We start from the raw sequence: 16,034 nt of genomic DNA, 5'->3' as shown, positions 1-16,034 counted from the left end.
ATCCATTTCAAATTTTTTAGCATGTGGATCAGTTTTTTCTCTCTCTCTCCAGAGTGACCCAATGCAAAGGAGGATGAGGCTCCTGTGCTTTTAATTACCATGTAGAAGAGCAGGTTTTGCCAGCATGTTATGCAGGGGGGAGCAAAGCATCACCCGTTGAAATTCCCTAGAAGTTCTGTTCTCTGTTTTATGTGTGTGCGCTCTCCCTCTCAAAGGGACAATGGAAAAAAGAGAGAAGATGGTGATGAGCCACTTGTGTGGTACACCTTAGCTTGAGCCTGATCTAGTTGTGGGTTCGAACTCACCTGAGGAGGAACAATACTATTCTGGACTTAAGTGAATAGGAGCAGCATTATTTAATATGATAAAAATGGAATGTGTATAAGGTTTGAAAGGGGAAATAACTGAGGAGTATTTGAAATCATTATTCTTGATTCATCTTTGTAACATTTTTTATTCGTGTCAGATTAAATCTGGAAGGGCCCAGCTCAGTCCACGGACTGGCTCATGGCGTTTCTCAAGTCATTGTCTCATAGTGCTGGTTCATCTATCTATCTTCTATGACTGACTATCTAATTCTCTTAGATGCACCCATCGCTGATCCCATGAGTGGCCTCGCTTGCGAGAGTTCACGAGTGAGGGGAGGGGGAGAAGAAAGTGGTGGTGGTGGGGAACATAAGCCTAATGGACAGGCCAGCAAACAGGCAGGCAGGTGGGAAGAGAAAGTGGCGGTGGTGGGGGTGGGGGGAGAAAGTGGCGGCGGCAGCAGGGGGAAGAGAAAGTGGTGGCTGGAAAAAGCGGCTGGCCAGAGAGAAAAAACATTGGAGGTGAAAAGAGGGAAGAGGTGAGGGGAGGGCTGAGAATGAGGGAGGGGGGCCGAGAACAAGGGAGAACTAGAGGCGCAGATGCTCTGTGCCCAGGCTAGCTAGTATATAAAAAATTGAATGTCTGTTTGTTCCCTATACATTCCCACACCCTTTGAGCTATCAGCACCAAACTTTGCAAAGTGACTTCCTAGGACACTACAAGTAACAGAGGGTACCCGGGAACCCCAGCAACCACCTCGCACAGACAGATGGATATACAATGGGTATATCCACAAAACTTATGGATGCAATAACAAAGAGAAACCTGCACCATAAGCCCGGGCAACGTCACGTACTTAAAGCTAGTCATCTATAAAACGGGGGAAATAGTGACCTCTTTTCTAGGGTGGTTGTGACTCAGGATGAATAAAATAAGAGCATGTTCTTGCCGGCCCTGACCATTAGTACGTACTTTTGGTCCGTGGTGTAATATAATAAAATATGAACAGTAATATTCGTTTCTTCTGAAATTTAAATTTGTATATAGCAACTGACTGTTTTGTCGTCTTGTACAATGTTACGTGAACAGCTTCCAGAAAATATAAGATTTTCCACTGCAGTATTTGCCTTAAAATAAAAGAAGAAGAAGAAAAGTGAGGGGTGGGGAGCAACAGCCAAAGATCTAGTTGTTGGAATAAGTACCTGATGAAGTCCCTCTATTCACCAGCCACCCCCAGCCTTTGGCTTCCTCTACCTGTCTACAGTATCCTAACCTTCAAAACTCTTGTGCCAGTCCACTTCTTTCTTACTTAAAACATGCAGCCCGTCTTATTCTCAGGCTCTGTCTAAGGTTTATCTTGAGTGCCACATCCTTGACCACCTTCCCTGACTGCCTCCATCCATCATTTCCTCAGGTTCCTGGTTTGGTCCACAGCCTAGTTCAGTCCACTGCCTATTTTCCTTTCCCCTTTCCTTCATGGATCTTGCCTCAGGACTACCTGACTCCCCTCTCTCCTGGTTCCTCTTTCTTTGTTCCTCTCAGCTTTCCTACTTGCCAAGCACCATCCCTGCCAAAAGTACACAACGCTCCTATTTCCTGATCTCTCGCCACCACCCCGCCAAACTTTTCAGTCCCCTCTTTGAAGCTGGTTTGCTTTGTTGTCAAGATTGTGTTGTCAGCAGTTTTGCCCAAGGAGTTAGAAGGTTCATAAACAGCCAACAGCAAGCAAACAGGCAGGCAACAGCCATACATACTTATATTTATTCTGTGCCAATTTTTTGAAAAAAGGTACATATTTTACCAACAATTGACAGCTGTTTATTCAAAGCAGGGGGAGGCTTAATGAGAAACTAGACAACTTCCTTGTTAAATCCCTTTTAATGCAACAAGCATTTTTAAGGAACACACACTGCTGTCATTGGTTTCTAAATACATAGTATTCATAACTTGCAAATCTCATAAAGATGTTCCTTCTGGCAATGTGTGTAAAACTGCAAAATAAAATTCCCTGAGTGTTTTTCACACAGGGCTTTTAGCTCGCATCTCCTTCGGAATGGAGGATGTGTGTTCACATATCGGCCAGATTTACCCCGAAGTCCCTGCGAGCTATCAGGGAGCACTTCACACACAATTCAGGTTTTTCATTGCATGTTAAGGTGTAGTCTGATTTATATCCAGGGTAAAAGAAATCCAGTTTTTGCATCAGGTTTTTTGGGGGAACTTCAAAGTCACAGTAAAGCCTGCTGTGTGAAAAATGCCCTGGAGTGAAGGCAAGGAGGATGAGGGCAATGGAAGCTTGAGAAGAGGTAGAGGATGCAAGGAGTTGAGGAAAGGTGTGATCAACAAAGTGGAGCTAGGGAAACGCATGGGGAAGTTATAAATTGTATTATTTTTAAAGATGTACTATACTGTATACCTCATAGCTGCTGGGCTCCCTATGCATTGGAATCGGTAAGGTAGTACATTTCTGCTTGTGTTGCAATCACTACTGACCAGTAGCCAACAGATTGTTCTTCCTGAATGGGTTATTTAAAAAAAAATAGTGCTGTAATTTTCAACGTTTCTGCCTTCAGGGAACCCTTTCTAAGTTGGCTGGGCATATTTTTCTGCACATGTGCCACAGATAATCAACATGTTGCAGAGAGTTCTGGGCAGTGTTCTTGGCTATAGGTTCAAGGAACTGGCCAGGCTCATTACATTTTACCATTTCCCTGTGTAAAGAAGGAGTGCATCTTATAACATACCCAATACTCAGCACAGTGACACATTGCAGGGGAACACCAACAACAGTGGGCAAGTTGACTTTTAGGAAGGCTCATCTGCCATTACAAACCTCCTAACCGAGGAACTCTGGGATTAATCAGAACACAGATTTGAAAACAATTTCCTTAGTGCAATCATGTATGCCTCCTGCTGCTTGACTAACCAGTAACGTTTTAAAAAACCTACCACAAATATAAACTATAAGAGTTGCATGCCTGAGGCATTGGTTGTTGAAGAGAGCTTTCTAGATGCAAGTAGGGAAGCAGCTTTCTATCATTGGATTAGATTTCATACCAGAGCTAAAAGCAATTCAGGCCTTGCATTTGTAATGCTTCCATCTCCGAACAGCAGTCTGCAGTATTCGGTTCTTCTTGTGCCATGCATAGGCCTTGTTCACTACCACTACTTTGTCATTCTGCATCTCACCACTAATCAAGTAAACTCCTGCATTTGTGCCTCTCATAATGTTGTGTACACAGGTGGCATCCAGGTCCAGCCACTGCTGGAGTTTGGTGTGGGTTTCAGTCTTAAGAAGAGGGCCATGCTTCAAAACTTCCAGCTTTGAGTCAAGGTCGAAGTCAGCAATGGTGGAGGTCTTGTTCTTTCTAGAAATCCTTATTTTCACAGCTGGAACAAACAGGTGTTAGAAAAACCAAGCAGACAATAAATAGTTATTTCTTCCCTCATTGTTTTATTGTTGCAGAGGATAGATCCAGTGTGTCTGTCAATCCACAGCTGTGCTCTGCACTCAGTGTAGCTTGTAAGATTTGTTACAAGTCCTTGTTAGTCCAGTGAAATTCTCAAAACAAAAACAGATCTTCTAAAACATATTGCCCAATTCCTGTAGCAAACAGACTTTCCTTTTAGGAAGAGTAGTTATCTGGTTGTACTGGCAACACAGATGTTGAGGCAGTCACTGCCATGGACTTTATTTCATGATATAGTAGCACTAAGATGTCTGATTTTTTCCACCTGTACGTGAAGGAATCTAGTTATACTTGAAGAAATTAAGTTTTGTTCTGTCTGCTTAGAGCCAAACAGAGCCATTTTTCTACCTGGCCCAATGCAGTAACAAGCCTTTGGATTTGACAATTACCAACCTTCCCATTGTCTCTGATATCACTTTTTTGGGTACTTTGATGTGTTTGGCCCCAGAGTTGTCTTCAGCATGTTATTGTTAACAAAGATATGCTGTTGGTTCTTCCTGTTAGAATTAGGAGATTAGATTTTCTCACTGTATACCTGTGATCTGCTTAGTAAGATTTAACTCCTTAGGAAATCAATTTTACTATCTACCTAACCGTGGGAATTGATTTAATATTGGCTCAGAAAACCCACATGGGTTGTGAGGTTACCTCCCAAACAGAAGCTGCTTTTAAAATACGATGGAAAATAACATAGAAGAAATGGGGGTCAGGGCTAGAAGTTATTGTGTTTGTTCTTTGAACTATCTCTTTTCTATCTCAAGGCAGAAACTGTGTTTTTTTGTTCAAGATATCATATAACTTGGATTCACAAGTCAAAATGGCTTTCTCACCTGAACCTTGGAGACTATGAAATATGCAACTTCTTACAACTAAGTAGGATCACTGCCTTAGCCCTGCTGAAGAATGAGCTTATATTCATATCTTCTTTTTATTTCTCTCTCTACTCTTATACTATAATTAAATGCCTGTACCTCTGGGTGCTTCCAGATAGAGGGCTTTTTGAGTGGTTACTTCCATGGGATTCTGCATTGAACTGTGTGCAGAAGAAAAGTGAAGCTTTCCCCATGCAGCAGTTCTTGCAGGTTCCTTTTTGTCTTCATGTCACTGTTTTCCATTTGTACTAGGGGATGGAATCTTTCCAGCTGGTTGTCTGTCCCTCCCATGTTCCCTACCTTCCCACCAAATCTGGTGATTTTTATATTTTAAATTCTGTTGTCATACAGAATTTAATAAATTTGATAAATAAATGTGATCTATCAAATTTCTGCAGCATTCCGCCCCCCGCTCCCCACAGCATTGCTTTACCTTCTCTCAGATGAGTGGGGATAAGGGAGTGGAGATAAAAGTCCCTGGGTCATGGGGGTCTGATGAGCCACCAAGGCACCCGCTCACCCCCTCACCCACCCATTGCGCTAGGTACGAACATGAGACAGGCCCTGGTCCTCTCCAGCTGGCAAGTGCTTTGTTCACTAGCTAGGAGCTTCTTTTCCTCCCTTGTGAGTGAGAGAGAAAAAGGAAGCTCCTAGTTGGTGAAGAAAGCACTTTGGAGGGGGTGAGGAGCCACTGTGCATTCGTACCCAGCACCAGCCACAATCCTTCCCCCTGCATTAGATCTGCGATTGGCTGTCCTTTCTCATTAAATTTTGGCAAGTTGTGGGGCAATTGGTACCAGGGTGTTGGGAGAGGGAAGCTATCCTTTTCTGCCATGGTTTTCAGGTTTCCTGATGAAAATCTCCCTTCCCAAATGCTATTTGCTTTGTTGGAGAAGGTGTATGTGTACACAGCCTGAGTAAACACATCTTCCTTAAAGAGGCAAATAAAATAGCAGCTTCATGGGTGGGTGATTTTCATTGGGAAAACTGCACAAGAGGGCTTAACCCTATCTCCATCACAGCTGTGATCCCAATCAGTGTTCCCTCTAAGGTGTGCACATGTGCATGCGCTCACACGGTTTTTGATATCTGCTCAGTTAATTTTACGTCTCGCTCAGGTTGAATCGGGAAAGCCCTGTTTTGAATGCCCATTTGCACACACTGCCTTGATACTGCCACCCAGAAGAAAACTCAATCTGCACATAGATGAAAAAAATTAGAGAGAACACTGATCCCAATCCAAATACAAATTGTATTTGTCAACATTTGGAGAGACAGGATATCAATCACAAATCATCTCATTAAATTGATTCTTTTGCCTATATGAGAAAATGTGGAGATCTACTGGACTTCTTTGCAGAGACAGAGAGAAGAGTATTTTTCATGGTTAAGAGGTGAGGAGTAGTGATTTACTTACCAAAGTCACTGATGCAAAGGTTTTCCATTATCTCCTTGGCAGAGCTGGGTTCTTCCAATTCACAGTCCCTGCAACTGGCACGGGGCACTGCTGGAACACACAGAAAGTTATAGGATTCCTTTGGGCTACTGATATGCAAGTAAAGTTACTACTGTTTCCCCCCAGGAACAACAAAACCATTTTTATCTGTTCCCTAAGACATTTTTGACTGATTTCATTTTCCACAACCCTAAACTTGCGTTCCCACATTTAAATCTAGACACTTCTGGAATCTGAATTGCATCCCAAATGGCAAGTGCTATTAAATACCAGACCAAGGGATTCAGAGATATTGAGGTAACTCAGAAATAAGGAATTGTGACTCACGTTCTCTACAGCTACAGATACATGAAAGGTAACATTTATGTTCAGCTTTGATTTGATATCTCGGGGTATACCATTTTCAAACAAATAGTGGCCCCTTTTCACCTCCAGCTGCCTTCTAGCCAGAGCCACATAGCAGCATGAAGCAGGGGTTTAGGCTGGAACACAGGGCTAAGAGAAGCAAATAGGTCAGTTGCTTGTCAGCCAGTCAACTTCACTCCATGCTCTCTGAAAGTAGCTTCATGAATAATCCCCTCAGGCTCATTGATGTGACCTTGGGCATTGATGTGGCCTTAAAGTCCCTCAGCCGAAGTTTCCCATGTGTAATAGAGGAATAATAACAACCTCCCTTAATGCTCAAGATGAAAATTCCTGCCACAAACCTTAACAATATTTAATATTTAATTAAGATTGGGGGATTTTACTGCAGAATCTGCATAAAGATTCTAAATGCAACTTTGGACACTTTAAGGAAAAGGAATGTATAACTAAACATAGAATCCAAACATGCCCCCTTGAAATTGTAGATTTCTGTCAGACTTGTGCTACTATGATGGTGAGGCCGTGTTTTAGAGCAAATATAAACAGTAAGATATATTTACTTCTCCTGCTTGAAGTGCTTTCATCAGTAATTGAGGATATGCACAGCTCATGATCTTCAGGGAATTTGTTACAGTTCAGGATTTCAGGCCATGGGTAGCCGTAGCAAGCCATGACTGGGGCACAGCTGCTCCTAACAGCTTCGCACAGGTTGCGGCAAGGATAGATGAGTCTAGAATGAGAGAAGATTGACCCAGTTCAAAACTTCTCTTTGTAGAAATGAGTGGCTTAATTACTCCAGAGCAACCCCTGCCCATAAACTATCTCTATACTGATTATTATGACGATGCTTATAGTAAGACAAACAAAATTCATTTATAAATAGCTTTATTGGTTACAGCATTTTAGTTTCAATCTTGAAGGATATATATAGGAAAGAAAAGTATCCATTTAGTATTTTGTGCCAAATTGTTCATTTAAAAACTTTAATAAATGGGGTTTGTATTCCCCCCCCCACCGAATTAGCATTAATTGCTTGATCCACTGAAACATGTGGTGTTACTGAGTTTTGTTCTAATATTGGGGGAAAGCCCATCATTTGTGCCTCTCCACATGCACTCTGCAAGGGGTACTCATTGTACCCCTCATTCAATGAAAGCGGAGTCACCACATGTCAAGCAGGTTTTGCTTCTACCACAACTTCCCTGATGCCATATTTTATCTTTCCTCATGACAGTCATTAATTTATATGGGAGATGTTTTCTTTCCTCGTATCTGATTATGTTTCCAGATGGCAATAAAGTGTGGGATCTGCAATGCTTTTGCACAAGTTTTAAGTACATTCTTATCGTACAGATGCTCCTGCAGGCTTCTGTGTTCCTTCCTAGTGTGATCTTACCCTCTGTACGCATGCCAGGCAGGGACCTTGAATGAGTTTCACAATGCCACCTGCTAGCCAGCTCTTGCATTTCGAGAAACCACCCTTTCCCCAGTCACCAGAAAAGTAGTAATGAAAGAGTGGGTTCTTTTCAACATGCAAGACCTGACTGGCAGGTGGCACTGTGAATATCATGCAAAATCCCTGCTTGGTGTGCATGCAGAGGGTAAGATTGTGCTAAGAAGGAACACAGAACCCTGCAGGAGCATCTGTACGGTGAGTAAGATCATGCCTGAAATCTATCTATCTATCTATCTAATTTTCTGTCCCGCTTTTTCTCCAAGGAGCCCAGCGGTGTACTACATACAAAAGCTTTGCAGATGCCACACTTTCTTACTGTCTGGAACCACCCTCGCACCCAGACAGCAATTCATTTACTTTGTCTGAGATCTCAGTTGGAACCCCTGAGAATCAAGTGTTATTTGCATAGCCCCATCTTGGTTTCTGTTTCTTGGTCATGCTAGAATACCAGTTCTTAGGAAGTGGCTTATATAGATAGCAGACAAGAAGAGTGTATATTCAAGTAATTACTCTTTATTAATCTGACTGAGTGCAAAAAGATGTTTAAGGAGTAATAAGAAGATTCCTTGTACTTCCTAAGTGTATATATATGTGAAGTGCCCAATCTAATCCATATTTTAGTCTGAGAGTATAGAAGTAGAATAAAAGGATATGTTTGTACCCTAATTTGAATTAAAACCTTAGTGGCTGGGTTTGAAGAAGTTACTCACACAGAAACAGAGTGTAAATTTTGATAACTAGCTACAATTAGCTATGCTAATATTTTAGCTAAGGTTAAGTTGGTTTTCCCTAGTGTTGTAGAGCATCCCCATGATCCTTTACTGTGATCACTTTTATACCAAATATTATGAACAGAAACTTTGAGATATATTACATACTGTACTTGCTAATTAAGAATTAAGCATCTATGAAGGGTATTGTACGTGGAAGATGTGGATTATTCTTCCCCTGTATTCTTGCACCATGGATGTACTTTGATACTCTAATGACATATCTTATTATTTCTTGTTTACACAGTCAGACAGGTGTTACTGATTGGTTTGTTTTATCCAGACATCGAGTCCTTCGCAAGGACCTGGGATGGCTGAATTTTATTATCAATATCATTGTTGTTATGTTGTCGTTATAGATATTATAGATATTCTAATGACATATCATTGTTAATGTTAATAATAATAATAATAATAATAATAATAATAATTATTATTATTATTATTATTATTATTTATTTCTTACATTTCTATACCACCCCATATAAAAACATTCCTGGATGGTTCACAATCTAAAAAACCATTAAAACATTGACACAGTTTAAACAATTTAAAAAATACAGATAAGAAAAGCTAAAAGTTTAAAACTATAACTAAAAGCCTGGATAAACAGGTATGTTTCCAGGTCCAGAGAAGGGGAAACTGATTTCATTAGGAAGCGTGTTCCAGAGTCCTGGGGCAACTCTAGAAAATTTTCTGTTTCGAGTTGCCACTGAGCCGGTGGCAAGAGCAACCGGACCTTAATTGCCTGAGTTGACACACATGCCTTTTCTTCCAAAGATGAGCATGTTGTTGTTCTAGCTGTGTAACTATAGCCTAAGTTACAGTTGCATAGCTCGAGTAACATGCTCATCTGCTGTAACCTCTTCTCTGCAGGTTAACAAAGTAGTGTAGTATTCTGTTTGACTTTTGCCTCTTATGCTGGCTCAGCACCTCCTTTCAGGGCTTGCACTGAGCTTCACTACTATGGTTTTCCTAACCCATTTTTTTTTCATAGTTTGCTAGTATAATGCTATTGTCTGTGTCTTGTATTGACCACAGGCTTATCTTGACTGAACTATCGGTCTTGTCCTTTGTTTTTGAGAGCAAATTCCTCTCTGTGTAAGGAAAGAGAATTTTGAAAGAGGATTGCTGAGTCTATCTGTAGAGTGGCTGAAGTATCAGTGTACAAGGCAAAAACATATGAGAGGGAAATGGCAATGAAATCATTAGTTTCAAATAAGGAAACATGCAGTGAGATCCTATGAAGACTGATGCTCTGGATGAAACAATATGCTTCTATTGAGACAAACAGAATATGGCAGCGTAAGACATCAAAGGTAAAGGTATTCAGCATCTTCACACATGAGGCATAAATGTGTATATGACTGTCATGCTATTTTGCTAGATGTTAAGGTTTTTAATGATATTAACTGAAGCCATCGGTGAGTTAAATCTATGTGTGAAAACAGCCACAGACAATACACAGTAAAGATGCACAGCAGAAGTATCAGTTCTGGGGATGCAAGAGACAGAACTTCATGCAGGTGCTCCAAGGGTGGTAATTTAGTGGGTAGGGAAAGAGGGAAGACACAATGGCAGAGAGAGCAAGAGCAAGTACAACGTCTTTGTAAAATAGTTAACTATGAAAGTGACTTTACCTGTCCAGGCAGATAGGAGCAAAGAGGGAGCAGAGGAAGATCCTGGCATCTGGATGGCACTCTCTGGCTAGCAAGGGTAGCCAGCTGGCAGATTGCTGAATTGCCTCGGCCATAGTCTCATGGTCCAGCAAATTGGGGAGTCTCATTTCGGTGTACCCAATGTCGTAGCACAATGCCATGCTCTTTGGAATTGATGTGCACCTAGAAGAGCTTCTCCGGTAGCTTCCAAAAACTCCTGGGGAGTCCCAGATTAGCAGATAAACCAAAAGAACTAGAAACTGCTGTTGTGTGCCCGGCATAGTGGGATGTTGGTGATGTGCTGTTTTCTTCACCTCTCTGAACACGCCCCTCCCCAGTGAATTGTGACAGATTAACTTCTGCCTTCCCCACAGGCAATCTAGACTGAGGATTTCCTAGTGGGGTTCATTTATTATAGCAGAGAGGCCACCTCTGTCTGAATGCATTCTCATTAAGCCCCAGTGTCACAGTTTTTCTTTGCCGGTGGCCCCCAATTGTTTGGATTTTGACAGCGGTTTTGGCTTAGACTAGCAGGTGTTGAAATGAGGGCAATCAAATCAGCTTGAATAGTTCCCCAGCCCCCTTCAATATCTTGGCGTTCTGATTGAATCATTGTTTGAGGATATTGGTCAGGGCCACCCCCTTTCGCCTGCCCAGGGATTCATCATTATTTTATAAACACCAGTGTTTTCCTCTGTCTTGTGTTTTGTGGCAAAGCAATCACAAAGTTAATTAAGAGACGTTTGTTTAGCTTCAGCCATTGTTAAGGAGGCAATGGGATGTGCCAGCCCCATCTTCTGATTATTAACTAGTTTGGAGAGATTTCCCCTCATTTGAGTAGACCTCCTTGCTTATAATCTAACTTTGGAGGTTGTTTTTACTGATAGAATATAATTGGCAAACTTTTTATCTTGCAACCATGCCACAGGAAATTAATTGTGAATACTAGTGTACATCTGAATTTGGCATGAAATGGGCTGCTGTGATAGAAGAGTGGATAGCTCTATTCTTGTGTAATTGTCAAAAACTTGTATTGTCATTTCAGAGTGGTTTAGTGTCAGTCTTGTAAAGCCTTGTGGGGGGTCACTGTTAGTTGGGTTGGCTCATTGTTTGTTTTGTGCCATTGATTAGTAGCTGGGGTGGCTCAAATACAGGCCTCATAAGAGGATGGTGTGCTGCTTGTATGAGAATGTGTTATCTGCTAAGGGTTTATGTGGCCCTGGTCGGTCATGCTCTCTGCTCTTCTGTTTTGTTCCTATAAAACATGCAACAGTTTCTCATTTTCCGCAGGCCCTTCCAGACACTTTTCTGTGGGTTTCCAGATTTAATTGCAAAAGAGAAACAAAACTTTCACACAGCAGTTCTTGTGGGTTTCTTCTGTATACTCCAATATTTTCTGTCTGCACTAAAGGGTGGAATATTGCCAGTTGTTTGGTTGTCGCTCACACTGTCCCCACCTCCCTGTTTAGAAGTTTAAAACAAACAAACCCACTGATGTCTTATACTTCAGGTTTACTGAATTTCTACAGCATATCTCCCCTACTTCATCTTCTGCTGAGTCTTTCATGGAGCTTGGAATGGAAGGAAACAAAAGAAATAATGTTGATGTAGTTTTAAGTGTGTCCTGGTTCTCTAGAGATGATTGAATAACTGATTTCTGAAATAATTTCCTCCCCATCTGATCACTTCCTCAATGATTTGGCTGCACTCATACACTCACTTTCCTGGGAGTAAGTCCCACTGAACATAATGAGATTTACTTCTGAGTACATGTGCACAGTGGGGAAATGACTTGATTAGCAAGCCAGAGATTGCCGGTTTGAATCTGTGCTTGTATGTTTCCCAGACTATGGGAAACACCTTTATCAGGCAGCAGCGATATAGGAAGATGCTGAAAGGTGTGCTCTCTTACTGCGCGGGAGGAGGCAATGGTAAACTCTTCCTGTAGCCTACTAAAGACAATCACAGGGCTCTGTGGTCGCCAGGAGTCAACACCAACTCGACGGCACACTTTACTTTACTTACATGTGTATGCTTCAGCTGCGGTGACGCAGTGGGGAAGCAGCTTGCCTAGGGAGCAAGAGGCTGTTAGTTTGAATCCCCGCCGGTGTGCTTCCCAGAATGTGCCTAGTAAATATATATTTGTAGTCACGTATATTGGGCAGCAGCAATATAGGCAGGTGCTGAAGGTGGATGCTCACTTCAGTGACAACAGCAAAGGCATCTTCTCTTACTGCGCAGGAGGAAGGCAATGGTAAACCACTCCTGTATTCTACCAAGAAAACCACATGGCTCTGTGGTTGCCAGGAGTTGACACTAACTTGACGGCACGATCTTTCCTTTCTTTACATGTGCATCGATTATGCTGTTGAGACCACCATTTTCTCCTTTTTTAAAAAAAGGAGTATTAAATTGTCATTCTTGTGCTCTTTCTATTATTAGGGTGAGGGAATAAGCGATATAGCACAAATACTGTTATTGTTTGTTTTAAATTAACATGTTTATGGAGGGAGGGGGGAAATAATAGGGAAACAGAGGAGATGGAGGTGGACCAGTTAAGTGTTGCAGCCTGCGAGGAGGGCACAGAGTCTGTGATAGGTGGCTACAACACACCTTTAAGAGTTGAAGCTTGCCTTTTTGCCATTTAGGGTAGGCAACGCTTGGCACTGCACTTGTTGTTGAACTACAACTCCCTTCATCCTCAACCAGAGGAAGAGAGCTGGTCTTGTGGCAGCAAGCATGACTTGTCCCCTTAGCTAAGCAGGGTCCGCCCTGGTTGCATCTGAAAGGGAGACTCAAAGTGTGAGGAACCACTCTGCAAAGAGCATGATCCACAATTTATTGTGGCTGGGGATCATGGGAATTATAGCTCAACCACAGTTGAATTGCTAAAGATTGCCCCACCCCTGTGTTGAATGTCAGAGTTGATTGACATGCGGCAGGGATGGTTGAGGTCTGTGGTTAAGAATCTTCATGTTTAAATATATGACAGTTATGATGTTGTTAGGTAACATAGTATGAGTGTTAACAAAGTCTCATAGTATTACATGAGACTTGTTTCTTTTATCATCAGTAGTTGAAGAAATATTTAACATTACATGATTGTGTTCAGAGTATTAGGAAACTCTAATCCTCAAAGTAACTTTCAGCACCCCGAATTTTAGATTGTTACAGCTGGGTTAATCAGGATGAGAACAATTCCCCCCCCCCTTTTAAAATAAACCCTCTGACTATATAAGTGCAGATTTCTAATTATTTCCAAAAAAACTGAGGGCGTTCTCTCTCCTCCCCTCTTCTCGGGAGGCAGTCCCATTAGCAGCAGTGAGGCTTAGCATCTAAGTAAACATGAATGGGAGTGGGGTCTTATACTTAAAAATAAAAATGGGGTCGTGGAAGATTGTAATAGCAATAATACTAGTCTTGATTAAAAGGAAAAGGAACTGCAGAGGAAAGGATACAAGAGTGCTCTCAAGTGGGGGGGGGGCGTGCCCTTAGGAGCCAACCCTCTGATGCGTGCCCACATCTGCAGAATGCCACTCCTCCTCAGACCCAGACAAGTTGCACTATGCGTTGTCTGTACCTTTCCTCATAATGCAAATGGAAGGAAAGGACGTTCAATGATAATAGAGCACATTTCTCAAAGGATGTGAAGAACATCATCTGGATGCCCCACAAAATCACCTATAACAAAGAGTGTTCATGATGGAATAAACCTCTGTCTAGAAGGGCCCCACCTCTGTACCCAGTTAAAACTTAATCAAACTATAGAACAAGCTTACCTCTGTGTGTGTGTGATTCTTCAGATATGGTCAGTGTGATATAAAGTGCTGAATTTAGATGTGATCTCAGATTCCATGTCAGTCAAGGGCTTGGGGAAGTTGCTATCTCTGAGCCCCAGTTTCTCATCTGTAATATGGGAATAATAAAGATGTGCCTTATGTGATTGTTTCAAGGATTAACAAGGTAAAGGCTATAAAGCATTTGGCCATTAAAACGGGCCAAATTTTAATAATAGTTCAGAATCTTCTTGCTTAAGATTTTAAGAGAAGCCCTTAGAAAATTGTCCAAGCACTTGAAACTACTAACTCTCCCAGCATTCCCCAAGCACACTGCCCATTGTGCTATCCTTTGGGGCCGCTTCCTGTAAAGGAGGACCCCCACACCAGAAGTACACAGTACTAGGCTGAGATGTGGGTACTGTGAATGGACACCTATGTGTGGTACAGTACTGAAGGAATGGTGTAATTATTTGGCAAAGTACAATCCTGGTGACCAGTTCAAAATAAGAGATTCAATAATCTAGCACTAGCTTTCCAGCTTTTTTTATTTTCCTATTTTTATCCTTTAAAAATACTTTTTTCTCAGGTTAAATAGGATGTTGTTTGTGTGTTGCACACAAAATAGTTTGTTATTTTTCTCCAAGGTCACAGTTTCAATCCCTGGCATCCTCAGGTGGAAATGACCTCTTTTTGAAACCCTAGAGAGCAGTTGCTGGCAGTCAGAGTGAACAGTACTGAGCTAGATAGATTTGTATAATGCTCTGACTTAGTATAAGGTACATATAAGGAACATAGCTACCTGTGTTCTTCCCCCCTCCCTTTGCTGTTTATATGTGAATGGGACAAACAAATGCATAAAATACATGTGGCTTTCCTGTCACATCTAGTTTGGTCCTCTGTTAGCCTTGAAATAAACTGTGAATGATGATAATAGAGAATCTAGGAAGTAGGTAAGAGAACTGGTCCCTTTAATGAGAGGCATCCACCTTCCCACTCCTAGTTGACCATTAGGGCCTGTCAGCTTCCTTGCACATTGGCAGATTTGGCCTATCTTAGCCTGTGAAGTACTTCTCTGCTGAATTGTGTTTAGCTTGCTATGCTAAAAAATGACACTGGAATGACCATGGCAGACTTAAAGGAAGCTGTCCGAGATAGGATGGCATGGAGTGCAGTGATCCATAGAGGGACCGAGAGTCTGACACAACTGAATGGATAGAGAGAGAGAGCTGTGCTACTATGACCAAGAGATGTTTGCATATAGTGGTAGGTGGGATGTCTCTGAAGGAAAGAGTATGTTTCCTACACACATGTTGTGAAGCTTCTTATGTTCTTGATATTCATCAAAGAAAGTTCACTTTTCTCTTCCTTTTCTTTCTTTGTAGAAATTCCAGACTTCCTGAGTGAGGATGAATGTAAATTTATTATCCACTTGGCTAAGCTCAAAGGGCTTGAGAAAAGCCAGGCTAGAGCTGAAAACAGTGCCGAAATCATGGAAATGCTAGATATTGGCCAGATGGATATTTTCAACCTTCTAGACCGCAATCATGATGGACAGCTGCAGCTTAATGAGGTATTCAGGAGGAGATGGTTTGATACCCTAGAGAAAATATACTATGTGAACACTGAGTGTCTTTTGGTGTGAGAACATAAATCCTTTTAGTCTAACAATGCCTAATAATCCTGACACAATCTTATGTGCTTTCTGATGGGCAATGCTTGTGAGAACAAATCCATAGAATGGAGGGGAAACTTCTTCTGTCAGATAAACTCTGGCTGTTGTGATTTTTGCTGAACCTCAAAGTACAGATGTAACCAAAAATGGCCTACAGCTGCAGGTGTTCTAGAAGTGAGAAGAGGAAAATTAATATTGCCGCTTAATTTTTAGGACAGTTGGGTTGGCA

At 41.7% G+C, this 16,034-nt stretch overlaps 2 protein-coding genes across 9 annotated transcripts in view; one reads left to right on the top strand and one right to left on the bottom strand.

Annotated features, from left to right (window-relative positions):
• Positions 1-16,034, top strand: part of P4HTM (prolyl 4-hydroxylase, transmembrane) — a 41,318-nt gene that overhangs the window by 4,674 nt on the left and 20,610 nt on the right. For 7 of the 8 annotated variants that reach the window (XM_053296861.1, XM_053296857.1, XM_053296859.1 and 4 more), the window contains one exon: positions 15,516-15,703. In XM_053296861.1, the coding sequence (XP_053152836.1) occupies positions 15,516-15,703 (188 nt within the window). Of the gene's footprint in view, positions 1-6,325; positions 6,460-15,515; positions 15,704-16,034 lie in introns of those variants that run through there. The other variant, XM_053296864.1, reaches the window with a different exon arrangement.
• Positions 2,669-10,660, bottom strand: LOC128345235 (secreted frizzled-related protein 5-like). Its single transcript, XM_053296865.1, has 5 exons — positions 10,337-10,660; positions 7,031-7,200; positions 6,066-6,152; positions 3,364-3,696; positions 2,669-2,822 (listed from the first exon to the last, which is right to left on the bottom strand). Exons 1-4 carry the CDS (start codon positions 10,633-10,635, stop codon positions 3,380-3,382), a joined length of 873 nt encoding a protein of 290 aa, XP_053152840.1. The 5' UTR covers positions 10,636-10,660; the 3' UTR covers positions 2,669-2,822; positions 3,364-3,379.

Source organism: Hemicordylus capensis, chromosome 2 (assembly GCF_027244095.1).
Source record: "Hemicordylus capensis ecotype Gifberg chromosome 2, rHemCap1.1.pri, whole genome shotgun sequence".
Taxonomy (NCBI): domain Eukaryota; kingdom Metazoa; phylum Chordata; class Lepidosauria; order Squamata; family Cordylidae; genus Hemicordylus; species Hemicordylus capensis.
This window is presented reverse-complemented; position numbering and strand designations above follow the sequence as displayed.

What these genes read in the sequence shown, in the direction of transcription:
- LOC128345235 (XM_053296865.1), bottom strand. Translation starts at nt 10,635, where the DNA reads ATGCCGGGCACACAACAGCAGTTTCTAGTTCTTTTGGTTTATCTGCTA. An exon ending in AAGCACTTCAAGCAGGAGAA is followed by an intron (nt 6,153 to 7,030) that starts GTAAATATATCT and finishes GTGTTCCAGCAG; the next exon opens with TGCCCCGTGCCAGTTGCAGG. An exon ending in CCTTTGCATCAGTGACTTTG is followed by an intron (nt 3,697 to 6,065) that starts GTAAGTAAATCA and finishes TGTTTGTTCCAG; the next exon opens with CTGTGAAAATAAGGATTTCT.